Source organism: Ixodes scapularis, unplaced genomic scaffold, assembly GCF_016920785.2.
Source record: "Ixodes scapularis isolate PalLabHiFi unplaced genomic scaffold, ASM1692078v2 PGA_scaffold10__122_contigs__length_95168666, whole genome shotgun sequence".
Lineage (NCBI taxonomy): Eukaryota > Metazoa > Arthropoda > Arachnida > Ixodida > Ixodidae > Ixodes > Ixodes scapularis.
This window is the reverse complement of record NW_024609836.1, coordinates 29,749,203-29,762,253: the sequence shown is the minus strand read 5'-3', so window position 1 is coordinate 29,762,253 and position 13,051 is coordinate 29,749,203. Positions and strand designations below refer to the sequence as shown.

Below are 13,051 nucleotides of genomic sequence, written 5' to 3'. Positions count from 1 at the left end.
CCATCAGTGCATTTAAAGGAAACAGGTGAGAAAACATATTGTAATAGTAACAAATAAAATATTCTGATTTCTGTCTGCGGAAGGTATTTTGAGAAAACAGGCCAGCAAACAAAATTTATAGATACCTACTGCGGCCGTTTAGGGGAATATAGAAAAAAAACTTGAATCTGTCTTGATTCGTGCGTGTACTTCTGTGTGTGTGCTGCTGCCTACAGGGCACCAGCGCACACAAAATAGGCAAGCAACTTTTTTTTTTTAAAGGTAAGTTGTAAGGTTTTTTTAGAAGAGCTACCCCAACAGGTGAGGAACTTTTAAATTCTAAATGAGCCATGGAAAAAACGGAAATGTTTTCTTGTCAAATTACCTCTAAACTCTGCACGGCGGCCGCCTGTTCAGTGGTTTTTCTTGCATCAAATGACCCATTTCAGTTTCATAACTCTTGGAAGGACAGCGCGTCCAAGTATACTCAGAATTCCAGCGATATTGGCATAGTTTCGGTTTCTGCATTTCAGTCCCTTCCGATGAAAAAACAAACAAAAAACCTCAACAGGTCCTGATGGAATGTCTGTTATTATGGAGTTCTTATTTCAGAAGCTCTGAATGCTAATCCAGAACTAATCAAGATAATAATCTCGGCGAATAAGAGGCGATAGAAAGCAGAACGTATATGCTCATATCTGCGCCTCGCTCGTTGATCGCTTTCATTTTTTTCATTCAATGCAAGGCCAAACATGGGTAGGTATTGCAGCAGATTATAACGAACATAGCCGGTATCAAATGTACTTGCATAAAACGACCATCTCTAACAACTGGACCAGAATGCCAGCGGCAGCCGACGGAACTTTCGCGAGCACATTTGCGTTGTATGCGGACTAAATCGTAATTTTAAATAGGAAATCAAACGCATACTTGACTAAACACATGACGTTACGTGTTTTGAAGTGGTCACGCTCTATTTCACAGGTGAGAATGCTCACTAACTGCGTAGAGAGCTCATAAACGGCTGCATAAGCCCCGTTTCACATAGACTCGACTGGCGAAGAAGGCGGCAATATGGCGGCTCCGCTAGCAGACGACAGAGTTGTCTCCACTCTGGGACGGCGGCAGCCAACAACATTGAGGCACTCTAGGTAAGTCAGCCGCACCCACAATCTTTGTCAAGTTCTTTTCTGCTACGCCGTCAAGGTAGCATGGTTTCCGCAGCAATGTCAAAGTTTTTCATACGCGGTGTCGAGGCTAGCACAGTTTCCACAACAATGTCTTTTGCACGTGCATTCGAACAAGGCGCAAGAAGTAGCCACGTGCTTGCGCGGCAGCGCCGCGGAAACTAAGCTAGCCTCGACAATGTGGCACAGAAGAGTCGACGGCCAGTGTAGTGGCGTCGTTCTAACGCCAGCTCAAGCTTCACGGTCAGAACACGGAAGGGAGAAGCATTGGTGAGACCGAAGGCACTCACCTTACTTGCGGGGATCACCTCCGGACTGCCGAGGTCAAAGGAGATTGGGGGCGGAAGCTGTTGCCGGTCCTGACAAGAAAGAGAGAGAGCACACACAAGGTGAGTAATTCCTGAGCAAAGCAGTGCCACACAGGACAGTCCTAAGGGCTACTTAAAAGGGTACCCCATTCCATGCCGTCACAGTTTGTTGCAAGTTTGGAATGGCAAGACAGGCTCTTCCCAAAAAGCACTTGACTCTTCACAGTTTAGCGGGGCAAGTGCTGTAGAGGAGAAAACCAACCAACCATGGCGAGCAGAGAGCTATATGAGGTGTTTGTCCCGCCAATCCACACCTTCAACAGACTACAGCTGGGATAGACAACTATCCCTTCCCCTACAAGTTGTCACCAACGCCGGAAAAGGCAGGAGCGTGAAAGGACGGTTCCGTTGAAATGTTTTGCGTGCACTAGCACGTAGAAAGTGCTTTTGAAAACCGCATGTTTGCACTCGAAGCCCTTGCCGGCATTAAAGAGAATTTGTGGAGGCACCGCGACGGCATTTCTAAAAATAGACGTCATACTACCGCAGAACCTCTTATTTCTTGCGTATCAAATTGCTCTTTGAAAAGGGCAGAGGGATGTATTTGTGACTATTAAAAATAGCAAATTCCAAAGGTCGGAACTTGCCTATCTAGACAATAAAAGTATTTGCAAGCCCTTAAACTCTGCAAATTTCCCACTCACGAAATTTAGGGGCGAGCGAACGTTAGATCCATTACAGCGTTACCATTTCTGTGATGCGATACAATTCTTAACATGCACTCTGTTACACGGCTGGCTTTCTTGAAAAGAGCTACACGCAAAGCTCGACCAACGCGCAGGTCAAGCTAATATAAGCTACATTTTGCTTATGTGACCTTGACATCAGGATGTCATGCGACATTCCGACGCAAGAATATTATGCGAGATCACGACTTCAGTGACGCCGCGCCACACCCTTGACCGCGGATGACATCAGAGTCACAGAACCGCACGATGACAACATCACGCGATGTGACACACAGGCACAGCATGCGCCGAGCTCATTCGCAACAGATTAGGTACTTCTCCAAGTTTATCAGACACAATAATAATTTTTTTTCCACAGAGAGGTCAGTTACACTATGACATCCCGTGCCGTCACAGAGTCACGTGACCTCACACGCACGCTTATCAGATGCCCAGCTCATTCGCAAAACATCTTGCACGTCTCCTAAGTTCGTCGGACACGATAGTTATATTTTTTCCCGCCAAGAGGAGGAAGGGCACTCACCAGGAGGAGCACCTTGGGGAAGCGCTCCCGCACGGCGCTGAAAAGAAGAGACACACAGAGACGGCCCGTGGCGCCGGTTCACAGACTCCTCTCGCCTCTCCCGAGAAAGAGACCGCCGCCGGCGACGCACGGCAGGATCCCGCACACCAGGGCGGCACACCGGAAAGCAGACAACTCATGACACACGGCACCACCACACCGTAAAGGTCCACAAACGACATCCTACAGTCGACTGCGCCCGTTTGGGATTCGCTCCGCATCCCGCCACTCTGAGGTCGGAAATCAACCGAGGTAACAAGTACAGGTGTTAGCAGCGAGCATGGCCGCAACTACAATTTCATCTAAAGTTTTTAATTTGCAGTGGGCTTACCTAGGTGATGCAAGTCGCTGCCCCATTCAAAGGGAACGGTTATTACCCAACCATCCGGGTGGATGGTTGGGTAATAAGCCTCCACCTTAATGTATTGGATACGTTATGAAGGAGGCTGCGCAGCAATTAATTAATCGCTGGCTGTCTAAGCTCAGACGCTCTTCGTTTAATTTTCACAAGAATGTTAGGAAGCTCGTGTGTTGGAGTACTTCGAGAGACAATTTTTAGGCCACAGTACCGGCCAGAGACCTTAGAGAAGCTTTCCCCTGCTTTAAACCTTCTTCTGCCAGGTTTCGAATCTCTTGCGGAACAAAGAAAATACAACAAGCCAGTGTGCTTGCCGTCGTCGTTCCCCAGCGTGGCTCGGGGATAAAGTCATTGGTCATTCCACCACCTCTTTCCCCGCTGTCCCGAAGTTTCTTCGGACAACCTCCCCGCATGAACACCTCAAGTTTGAGTCCATATATTTAGGAAAGAAAATGAATCCACAGAAGCTTCCAACGTGACGAAGGTGCCCCGAGAAAAATGGTTTCGTCATTTTGGCACGAACACTGGGTCCGCACAAGGGCATGGTGATTAGTTTTGAATGGACTGGAAGAGCCTTTCGAAGAAAGACAAGGTTTGCTCGCTGTGCTCTTGTCTCGAGAAGCAAGCAGGAAAAGTCAACGTCATTTCCATCTCCCCTCAAACCCTTGGGTTCCATTTTATGGCACCTTTTATCGTGAGACATGTTGTGCATTGTGTTGTGTCGTCTGTCTTATGTTGTAGCACGTTAACTTTCCCCCGTAACAATAGTAAGAAAAATTTAGCCCCAAGTGTAGTTTACATTGTGCCTCATGACTTGCCAAAGGCCTTTTAATGCCTTGAAAATGTTCAGTTTGAGGAGGCCCACGTTGGGAGCCCTCTTCCTTCATCGGCGTGCAGCCTCAAAGCCCAAACCACACGTACGAAGGTCGGCCTTACAGAGGTCTTCACTCTGTGGACTGTCAGTCTCGCTACATGGCAGTGGGGGTTCTTCGGCCGCAGGTGCGGTCTGGCAGCGCCGAGGTTAGGCCTCTGGCACTCTTGCCCAACTTTCAGAAGTTACGAAGGAAAAAAATCGAGAAAGAGCGGGATGGCGGCGGCGGGGGGCAAAGAGAGGCCTTTCACATCCGAACCAAGCGGGCCGGCCCCTGCTGGCCGCGGCTCCCGGGACGCAGGGATGCAGCGACGGCCGTCGTGGGGTGCCGGAGATGCATCTTCTTCCTCCTCTTCCGCGCGTGTGCGCCGCGAAAAGAAAAAAAAAAAAAGCGAGACCCTAGCAAAAAAACGATGACCGCAGGGCACTCTTTTACCCGCCGCGGATGGGCCTCTTGCGCCGCTCCCGTGCCGACCGAGGGGGACGAAAAAAAGGAATGGCTAATTGCGTTCGGCGCCGAGTCGAAGTCAATAGGTTTTCTCGTGCTGAGGTACGGCCCTTCTCCTCGTGCTGAGGTACGGCCCGCGGCGGCACGTCGAGATGGAGGAAGGGGCTACAACCACGAATGTAACGCCTCGCATGTCTGCTAGATTTGTGGCAGTGGGGCGCCATGTTTCTCATGTGCACCTTTGCTTTGAGGATGCTGTCTGTGTGGGGCCCTAGTTTTCTGTTGTACAGCAGTGTTCTTTGTTGTCCGTTCGAATTCACGCAAGCGTGCCCTTCGGTGGGCCTTGTGCATGCCACCATGACCCGACGTTTCCGACCAGCGTCTCAAGACAAAGGCACACCTGCGGACCTTGTCCAGCCTCTCGAGACTCCCCCGTCGTTCCAAGGTATGGAGGAATGTGCAACGCGCCGCCGAGACGGCAGGGCTTCGCTTGTCCCTCGGGGTGCAACTTCCGCGCACAGAAGGAAGTTTCTGAGGACACCTTGGCATCTTTCGCAATGATGGCAACCCGAATATGTCGTGTGGGGAGATGGTTGCAGAATCCGAGCAGCTAGGTTCCTGCCGAATTCTCCCCGTTCGTTTTTGACCCGGGCCACGCCGAGGGAAGACGACGGTCAAAGCTCGCCTAGCGGCTCTGCCAACCTAGAGATGTCGTTTAGTTGTGTCTCTGTTTAAGGCCCGTGCCATCATACTTGGTTGTTCAGGTCACCGGCTGTTTCGTTCCGATTCAAACGGGTACTTCGAAAGGTTTTGTCTCAGTAGTCTCGGGTAAACCTAACATAAGGTCATACTAGTGTCTCAACAATGAAATCTTCTGAACTAACTTTTTGCGGGTGTAGATAAGACTGCCACACGGGAGGTGGAATGGCGGTGAGGATATCGATGGCAAGTGGTACAGCGAGTAGAGATACAAGTCTGCCGAGAACGAAGTTTGATCAAGTTCGACTTTTTTGAACTTCTAACACAAAGTTTGTCAAAACTGACATTCCACTATTATGCCCACGTGCAAGCCTGAGATAGGTCTGGCCACCGGGTATGATGCACACGTGGCAGGCATCGCAAATGTAAAGCGGAAAAGTACGCAAAAATAAGTCTTCAAGGATGACTTAAGACTTAGTGCTCAATATTAGCCTCATGAAATAGTGCCAATGGTGCGTTTGCGTTACGCATCAAGACAATACACAACTCGTTTTGCGAGTCTGTGGCAGTTTAAATAGTAAAATTTAACGTTTGGCTTAATCTTTCTCAGAGTAAAATGAGAAAAAAAAAAAAAAAAAGAGTTTCTAAATACAGCCTTCAGACAGCTGGTCCCATTTGAGTGGACAAAACTGCAACTTGATTCTGGAGTTTCTGATGCGACAACGAGGCCTTGCATTTTGGGTTTTATAATGGTGGAACAGCAGGCACTTTCGTTTATCGTTTAGTTTCGTAAATAGAATAGTGAAAAATTCACGCCTAGTATTATATTGAATAAATGCGGTAATAAACTCGCTAAACCTTAAAACCAACTATTGAACAACTTTCTTTAAAAATTAAAACGTTCCATTAAAAAGTCTGGGAACAGCGTGAATCACCCTCGAATTACGTTAAAAGTCGAAGGTTCGTCCAACTTCAAACCTTGAGGAAGGTTTGCGACGTTCCTAGTGGCACTTCTCGAGCTCGCAAGCGGGCTATCAGACCTGCCGAGCACTTGGGCATTTGTTCTAGCTCATTCACGGCCAGTTTGAATCCTCTGGGTGGGTCACGGCCAGTTTGAAAGTTCCAAGCTCGGTTGTTTCCACTTTGAAGAGGTGTGGCAAGGCGTCGCTTCGGCCGGTCACCGCTTTACCTGACATACGACGTCTTGTCCGTGAATGCGTCGCACACGGGGTTTGAGTCCAGAACCAGCTCTTGCAGCCCTGTGCCTTTCAGGCAGTCGAGCTCGGTGATCTTGCGGATCTGCATGGCACGGGCAGGCCCGGGAACGGGCTCACCGTTACAACGCACGTACGCAGTCTACAAGCTTCCGAAACGCGACATGTGCATACACACACGGCTCCGTTAGTATGTAAAAACCGTCACCAATTTTCCCTCCGTTTTTGCAGCGTGAGCTACACTAGCCGAGGTTGAGCAGTTTCGCGTGGCTCGCATAATGAGCCGTGCTCTGTGCTGCGCATGCGCGAGGAGCAGTGACGTCACACGGCGCACAGCTGGCGCGCCGGAGCCGCCGCCGCCGTGCGTTCTGCCGCCGCCATGCTTGCCTCGCCGGTCTGTGCATTCCAGAGGAGTAACGTCCTAGCCGCGGCAGACGCACTGGCGCCGCCGCGTGCCCAGCTGTGCGCCTTCGTTGCACAGTAGCCAAGTCTGATGCTGCACCTGAGCCGCTTGATAGCGCCTCTCATTTTGTGCGCATAAGCTCACGCTACGTATATCCTGGCTTAGCTGAGCTAAGCCACCACAATTTTTTTTTTTATTTCTCGGTAGTGAAGGATTGCCTTCAAAACTACAGTAGTGGTAGAAAGTGCTCATTTGAGGTACTAATCCAAGTGGTAAATTTCGACCCCAGCCATAACCCAAACGTAAAAAAGTGCCAAAGTCGCGTTCGCGTTATTAGCGTCGCGCAGTGTACGAGCACAGAAAAAAATGCCACGTAACGATGGTTCTGCATTTTCAAATTATACCGATGAACCTTGGAAAGTAACCCCAGGACCGGTTTTATAAAAACTGGAGGAAATCGAAAGACCCCAAATCGGAGCAGTCATTGATTAAGATATTCCCATGCTTCACGGAAGAAATCTTTAACCACAGCTTTGTTTTCCGTGAGGCTGTTCCTTACACCCCTTGCCTTGCCTTCCCTAATTGGTACCGGGCAAATTTCCAAGTATTTAAATTGTGAGCAGCTTTGTTTTCTGCGAGGCTGTTTCTTACACCCCTTCCCTTGTCTTCCCTAATAGGCACCGGGCCAATTTCCAAGTATTTAAATTGTGAGCAGCTTTGTTTTCTGCGAGGCTGTTTCTTACACCCCTTCCCTTGTCTTCCCTAATAGGCACCGGGCCAAATTCCAAGTATTTAAATTGTGAGCAGCTTTGTTTTCTGCGAGGCTGTTTCTTACACCCCTTCCCTTGTCTTCCCTAATAGGCACCGGGCAAATTTCCAAGTATTTAAATTGTGAGCAGCTTTGTTTTCTGCGAGGCTGTTTCTTACACCCCTTCCCTTGTCTTCCCTAATAGGCACCGAGCAAATTTCCAAGTATTTAAATTGTGAGCAGCTTTGTTTTCTGCGAGGCTGTTTCTTACACCCCTTCCCTTGTCTTCCCTAATAGGCACCGGGCCAATTTCCAAGTATTTAAATTGTGAGCAGCTTTGTTTTCTGCGAGGCTGTTTCTTACACCCCTTCCCTTGTCTTCCCTAATAGGCACCGGGCCAATTTCCAAGTATTTAAATTGTGAGCAGCTTTGTTTTCTGCGAGGCTGTTTCTTACACCCCTTCCCTTGTCTTTCCTAATAGGCACCGGGCCAATTTCCAAGTATTTAAATTGTGAGCAGCTTTGCTTTCTGCGAGGCTGTTTCTTACACCCCTTCCCTTGTCTTCCCTAATAGGCACCGGGCCAATTTCCAAGTATTTAAATTGTGAGCAGCTTTGTTTTCTGCGAGGCTGTTTCTTACACCCCTTCCCTTGTCTTCCCTAATAGGCACCGGGCCAATTTCCAAGTATTTAAATTGTGAGCAGCTTTGTTTTCTGCGAGGCTGTTTCTTACACCCCTTCCCTTGTCTTCCCTAATAGGCACCGGGCAAATTTCCAAGTATTTAAATTGTGAGCAGCTTTGTTTTCTGCGAGGCTGTTTCTTACACCCCTTCCCTCGTCTTCCCTAATAGGCACCGGGCAAATTTCCAAGTATTTAAATTGTGAGCAGCTTTGTTTTCTGCGAGGCTGTTTCTTACACCCCTTCCCTTGTCTTCCCTAATAGGCACCGGGCCAATTTCCAAGTATTTAAATTGTGAGCAGCTTTGTTTTCTGCGAGGCTGTTTCTTACACCCCTTCCCTTGTCTTCCCTAATAGGCACCGGGCAAATTTCCAAGTATTTAAATTGTGAGCAGCTTTGTTTTCTGCGAGGCTGTTTCTTACACCCCTTCCCTTGTCTTCCCTAATAGGCACCGGGCAAATTTCCAAGTATTTAAATTGTGAGCAGCTTTGTTTTCTGCGAGGCTGTTTCTTACACCCCTTCCCTTGTCTTCCCTAATAGGCACCGGGCCAATTTCCAAGTATTTAAATTGTGAGCAGCTTTGTTTTCTGCGAGGCTGTTTCTTACACCCCTTCCCTTGTCTTCCCTAATAGGCACCGGGCAAATTTCCAAGTATTTAAATTGTGAGCAGCTTTGTTTTCTGCGAGGCTGTTTCTTACACCCCTTCCCTTGTCTTCCCTAATAGGCACCGGGCCAATTTCCAAGTATTTAAATTGTGAGCAGCTTTGTTTTCTGCGAGGCTGTTTCTTACACCCCTTCCCTTGTCTTCCCTAATAGGCACCGGGCAAATTTCCAAGTATTTAAATTGTGAGCAGCTTTGTTTTCTGCGAGGCTGTTTCTTACACCCCTTCCCTTGTCTTCCCTAATAGGCACCGGGCAAATTTCCAAGTATTTAAATTGTGAGCAGCTTTGTTTTCTGCGAGGCTGTTTCTTACACCCCTTCCCTTGTCTTCCCTAATAGGCACCGGGCCAATTTCCAAGTATTTAAATTGTGAGCAGCTTTGTTTTCTGCGAGGCTGTTTCTTACACCCCTTCCCTTGTCTTCCCTAATAGGCACCGGGCAAATTTCCAAGTATTTAAATTGTGAGCAGCTTTGTTTTCTGCGAGGCTGTTTCTTACACCCCTTCCCTTGTCTTCCCTAATAGGCACCGGGCCAATTTCCAAGTATTTAAATTGTAAGCATTTTCCCCGGAGGTAGAGAATTCTACACCCAGTCATGTTTTGTTTTATGTGAGCACCAAGAAACAGATTCCCCTCCCATCAACAAAAATTGTAAGAAAACAAACAAAAAATGTAAAAAAAAATTACTGGCTTGATTTTGAAGAGAAATAACACTGGAAACACAGAACCCTACGCATAACCAATTCGTGCAAGCGTCCAACTTAGGAAATAATTTGTGTTTCTTAAAGTGCCCCATTCTACACGTGTCGCAATATTTCTGCCCTTCCACGACCGATTTGCAAAGATGGGGCTAGTGAATGCGGCTGTTTCTGGTACCCCCCTTGAACAATACGAGTTGGTACACCAGATCCTGCCCTTTTTCTGAAACTGCGGTCCCCACAATCTCTACCGTCTCTCAACTTTGCAAATAGACCGAAGTACGGGACTTCCTAGTTTAGGCCGCAGCTCTCTAAAAAAACCGGCAAGCACGAAGGACCGTTTCGGCTCATGTTATCCGCAATGGCACACACAGACTCCACGCTCGTGTGGGAGCACGAGCCTCACCTTGTTGCGGCTGAGATTGAGCGACAGCAGGCCAGTGCACTTGGAATGCAGGGGCGCCAAGGGGTACAGCACCGACAGCTTGTTGTTGGAGAGGTCCAGAGAGACGAGCTGCAGCACACAGAAACGTGCACCAACCAATCAATAAATTCTATTTTGCCACATGCCCACGAAGATCCCCAGAAGCAAGGAACACAATGAGAAAACGCGGAGCACGACCCTCGTCGAAACACGGAGCCCTACGCCGATCCTTTGTGATGATGGAGAAAGAAACGATGCCGATCTTGCGTGCCAACGCAAACAAGGAACCGAGAGCGTCGACGCAGCGTGCCTTTCGTGATTGGCTCGGTACTTGCTCCACCGTCTTTAGCGAGATTTCGGCTAGTTTCGGTAGTGGAAATTTCTGCGTGCTAAGAACCACAATCTGGTTGGTGTTTGGTTGATGTTAGTATAGTGCGTGATTCACGGAAAACCAAACACTCTACGGTGCCAAGCTCTAATTGAAGGACACAGTGGGTAGATAAAAAATATGGCAAACTGCTAGGCAACTGCACTGCATACGTGAAACGTCGCTACACGTTTGCATCACAAACGTTTAGCGATACTCCAGAGTTTCAAGACACCAGACGGCTACGTTCACGGCACTCTTAATCAGATAAACGTGTACCACGTGTATACTTTATAGTTGTTCCTAGGCAATTTCCCAGAGCCTTCCATACCCTTGAGCGCCTCTCCTTCAGTGCGCACAGGTGGTCGAGCTCCTCCTCACCTACCCCTTTGGTAACGTGACCTCCCAGTTAACCAATCAGCATCGAGCACCTCAATCCTCCTCTCCCACCCGCCAACCAATCAGTGTCGAGCTTCGTGGCCACACTTTTATCCAAGCTTCACTTTCGGGCTTCATGAAATGCAGAACACCTGGCCAAAAAATGTTTTACGTGCCTTCTAGGGCTCCCCAAACAGCCACATTCTCTCGATCGTACCCACGCAAAGTGTTTTCCCGGTTCAAGCAGTATTTTAGCGCACCTGGGCTAGGCACTGGTTCCCAGCTACGAACCAAACACAACCTTTTATGTGCTTTATCGTTAACAGTCTGCAGGCCTCTGTAATGCCCAATTGTGACGTTGCCGAGGGGGACACGGGTTCTTCGGCTGCCATTTGAGGCACACACGCGTCCCTCGAGATAAGGTCGTTTCAGAAACTGCAAGCACGAGGGTCGCTCACCTCAGGAATGTTTTCGGTGACCACCTTGATGGCCACTGAGAGCACGCTGACGCGGTAGAGGGGCACGAACAGGTTACGCTGCTTCAGGAACGGCTCCTCGTGGAAACCAGAGAGGTTCAGGTGCTTGAGGGACGTGTCGTACCGCTGACTCATCACCAGCTGCACGCAAACGACACGCCCAAACCGCCCACATCAGTACACCGGCATTGAACTAAAGCGGGGATATGGACGGGGCGGCTCGTGGTCGTAAATATAAAAACGGCGCACAAAAGGCGCGAACAGACGAACGAGGGAAACGGAACGAGCGGAACAAGAAGTAAACAAGACAATTAGTCATTGACCGAAAATAAGCCCTCAGTCGAGTCCGTGCTCGTCCCGTTCATAAATCTTCAATTGAGAGTCAGTGCTCATCCTGTTTACTACTTTCATGCCTCTGTGTGGTTTGTACACTGTTTTTATGCTTTAGACTCCAATGTAGCCAGGGGCGCTAGACTCGTCAAGCACAAAGTTGTGGTTGAGGTTCATGAAGCACGCCGACAGGATTTTCGCGACAGAGACGTCGCGCCGTCGTCGCAAGGAACCAATCGGCGCATTCCGTGAACTTTGGCTATGCGGAGAGCAAGTCGACTGCCTTTTGCGCAGAAGTTGCAGTGACGTCCAAAACGACGCCGAGCTCCGATTGGAAGGATAGTCGGTAGACCTCAATGCAAGATGCCTTGAGGTTCACCCACAATTTATTTCAATCAGCCAATAAGAACTCGGCGTCCTGACATCCTCGCAACCCCTGCACAAGAAGCAGACAAAGTTGTGCTCCGCATTAACTTTGTGTTTGACTGCCATGCAAATTATCGTGAGGAGCCCCTGGTCTCGTCGAGCTTGCCAATGAATTGGTTGGAGCCACAGTGATGCCAGCGCAAAAAGGTAGGTTGGGTGGGGCATCACAATCCTCCTTCGCCTTTTGAATCACTCATTTTATAACAATGAAATCTCTAGGTTAGACTGCTATGCAAATTTATAAGTAGTAGAGAAGTGTGCACGAAGCTAAAATACCCCCCCTCCCGTTTGTTTGCTTGTTTTCTGTCCCAAAAAAGCAACACCCTCCCCCCTCGCCATTGGCCCTTGGCCTTTAGGGGGTGGGCTATCTGGATCCCACACTCAAATAAGTTTGAGACCTCTGGTAGAGGATATAGGATTGTTAAGCGAGAGGTCAGTGGTTCGATTCCCACTGAGCGGCACAATGCGTGATGCTCTGGGCTTGCTAACCAGCCCTAAACCAGGTACAATGTAAAATCTTTTGTGCCATCGCCAATTCAGAAAAAAATTGCTGCGAACAAAAACACATTTGTACACGGACACAACTGGGTAAGGATTTCAGACAGTCGAGGGAGTTTCTGTTTCTACCAGAAACCCGACACGTTTCACCAAAATGACACCATCCAAATTTGGAAAAAAAACATGTCTTAAACCAACCTTGAGGGCCTCAATGATATCGTCATCCATCGTGACCGTGGGTATCTCGGAGTTCTTCAGCATGATGGTCATCTGCAGGGCACCACATTGAAACAGTCAATGAGCCAATCAGTTCCCACCTTAAGCAATTTCCGATTTGCCTCAAATTGTCTCAACACATAAAAAAAAAGTCAAATTTGGGGGTTTTACGTGCCAAACCAACGCCGGGCATCTGGCACGCCCCAGCGAAGGAGTGAGGATTAATTTCGACCACCTGGGGATCTGTTGACATGCAACCGAAAGCTTGCAGGCCTCCATAAGATTGCGGGCACCTTGGCCGGGATTCGAACCCACCACATGGGGATCCGCAGGCCGGCGCTCTCGCCTCGGAGCCACCGAGGCAGCGTCTCAACA

The 13,051-nt window shown here is 48.8% G+C and overlaps 1 protein-coding gene across 1 annotated transcript in view; it reads right to left on the bottom strand.

The window, feature by feature from the left end:
• The window catches only part of LOC8026679 (nuclear RNA export factor 1), an 87,346-nt gene that overhangs the window by 12,681 nt on the left and 61,614 nt on the right, over positions 1 to 13,051 (bottom strand). The window contains exons 8-13 of the mRNA XM_040498951.2: positions 12,659 to 12,730; positions 11,189 to 11,347; positions 9,968 to 10,075; positions 6,351 to 6,460; positions 2,747 to 2,783; positions 1,457 to 1,525 (exon numbers count right to left, since the gene is read on the bottom strand). Of these exons, the coding sequence (XP_040354885.1) occupies positions 1,457 to 1,525; positions 2,747 to 2,783; positions 6,351 to 6,460; positions 9,968 to 10,075; positions 11,189 to 11,347; positions 12,659 to 12,730 (555 nt within the window). The remainder of the gene's footprint in view (positions 1 to 1,456; positions 1,526 to 2,746; positions 2,784 to 6,350; positions 6,461 to 9,967; positions 10,076 to 11,188; positions 11,348 to 12,658; positions 12,731 to 13,051) is intronic.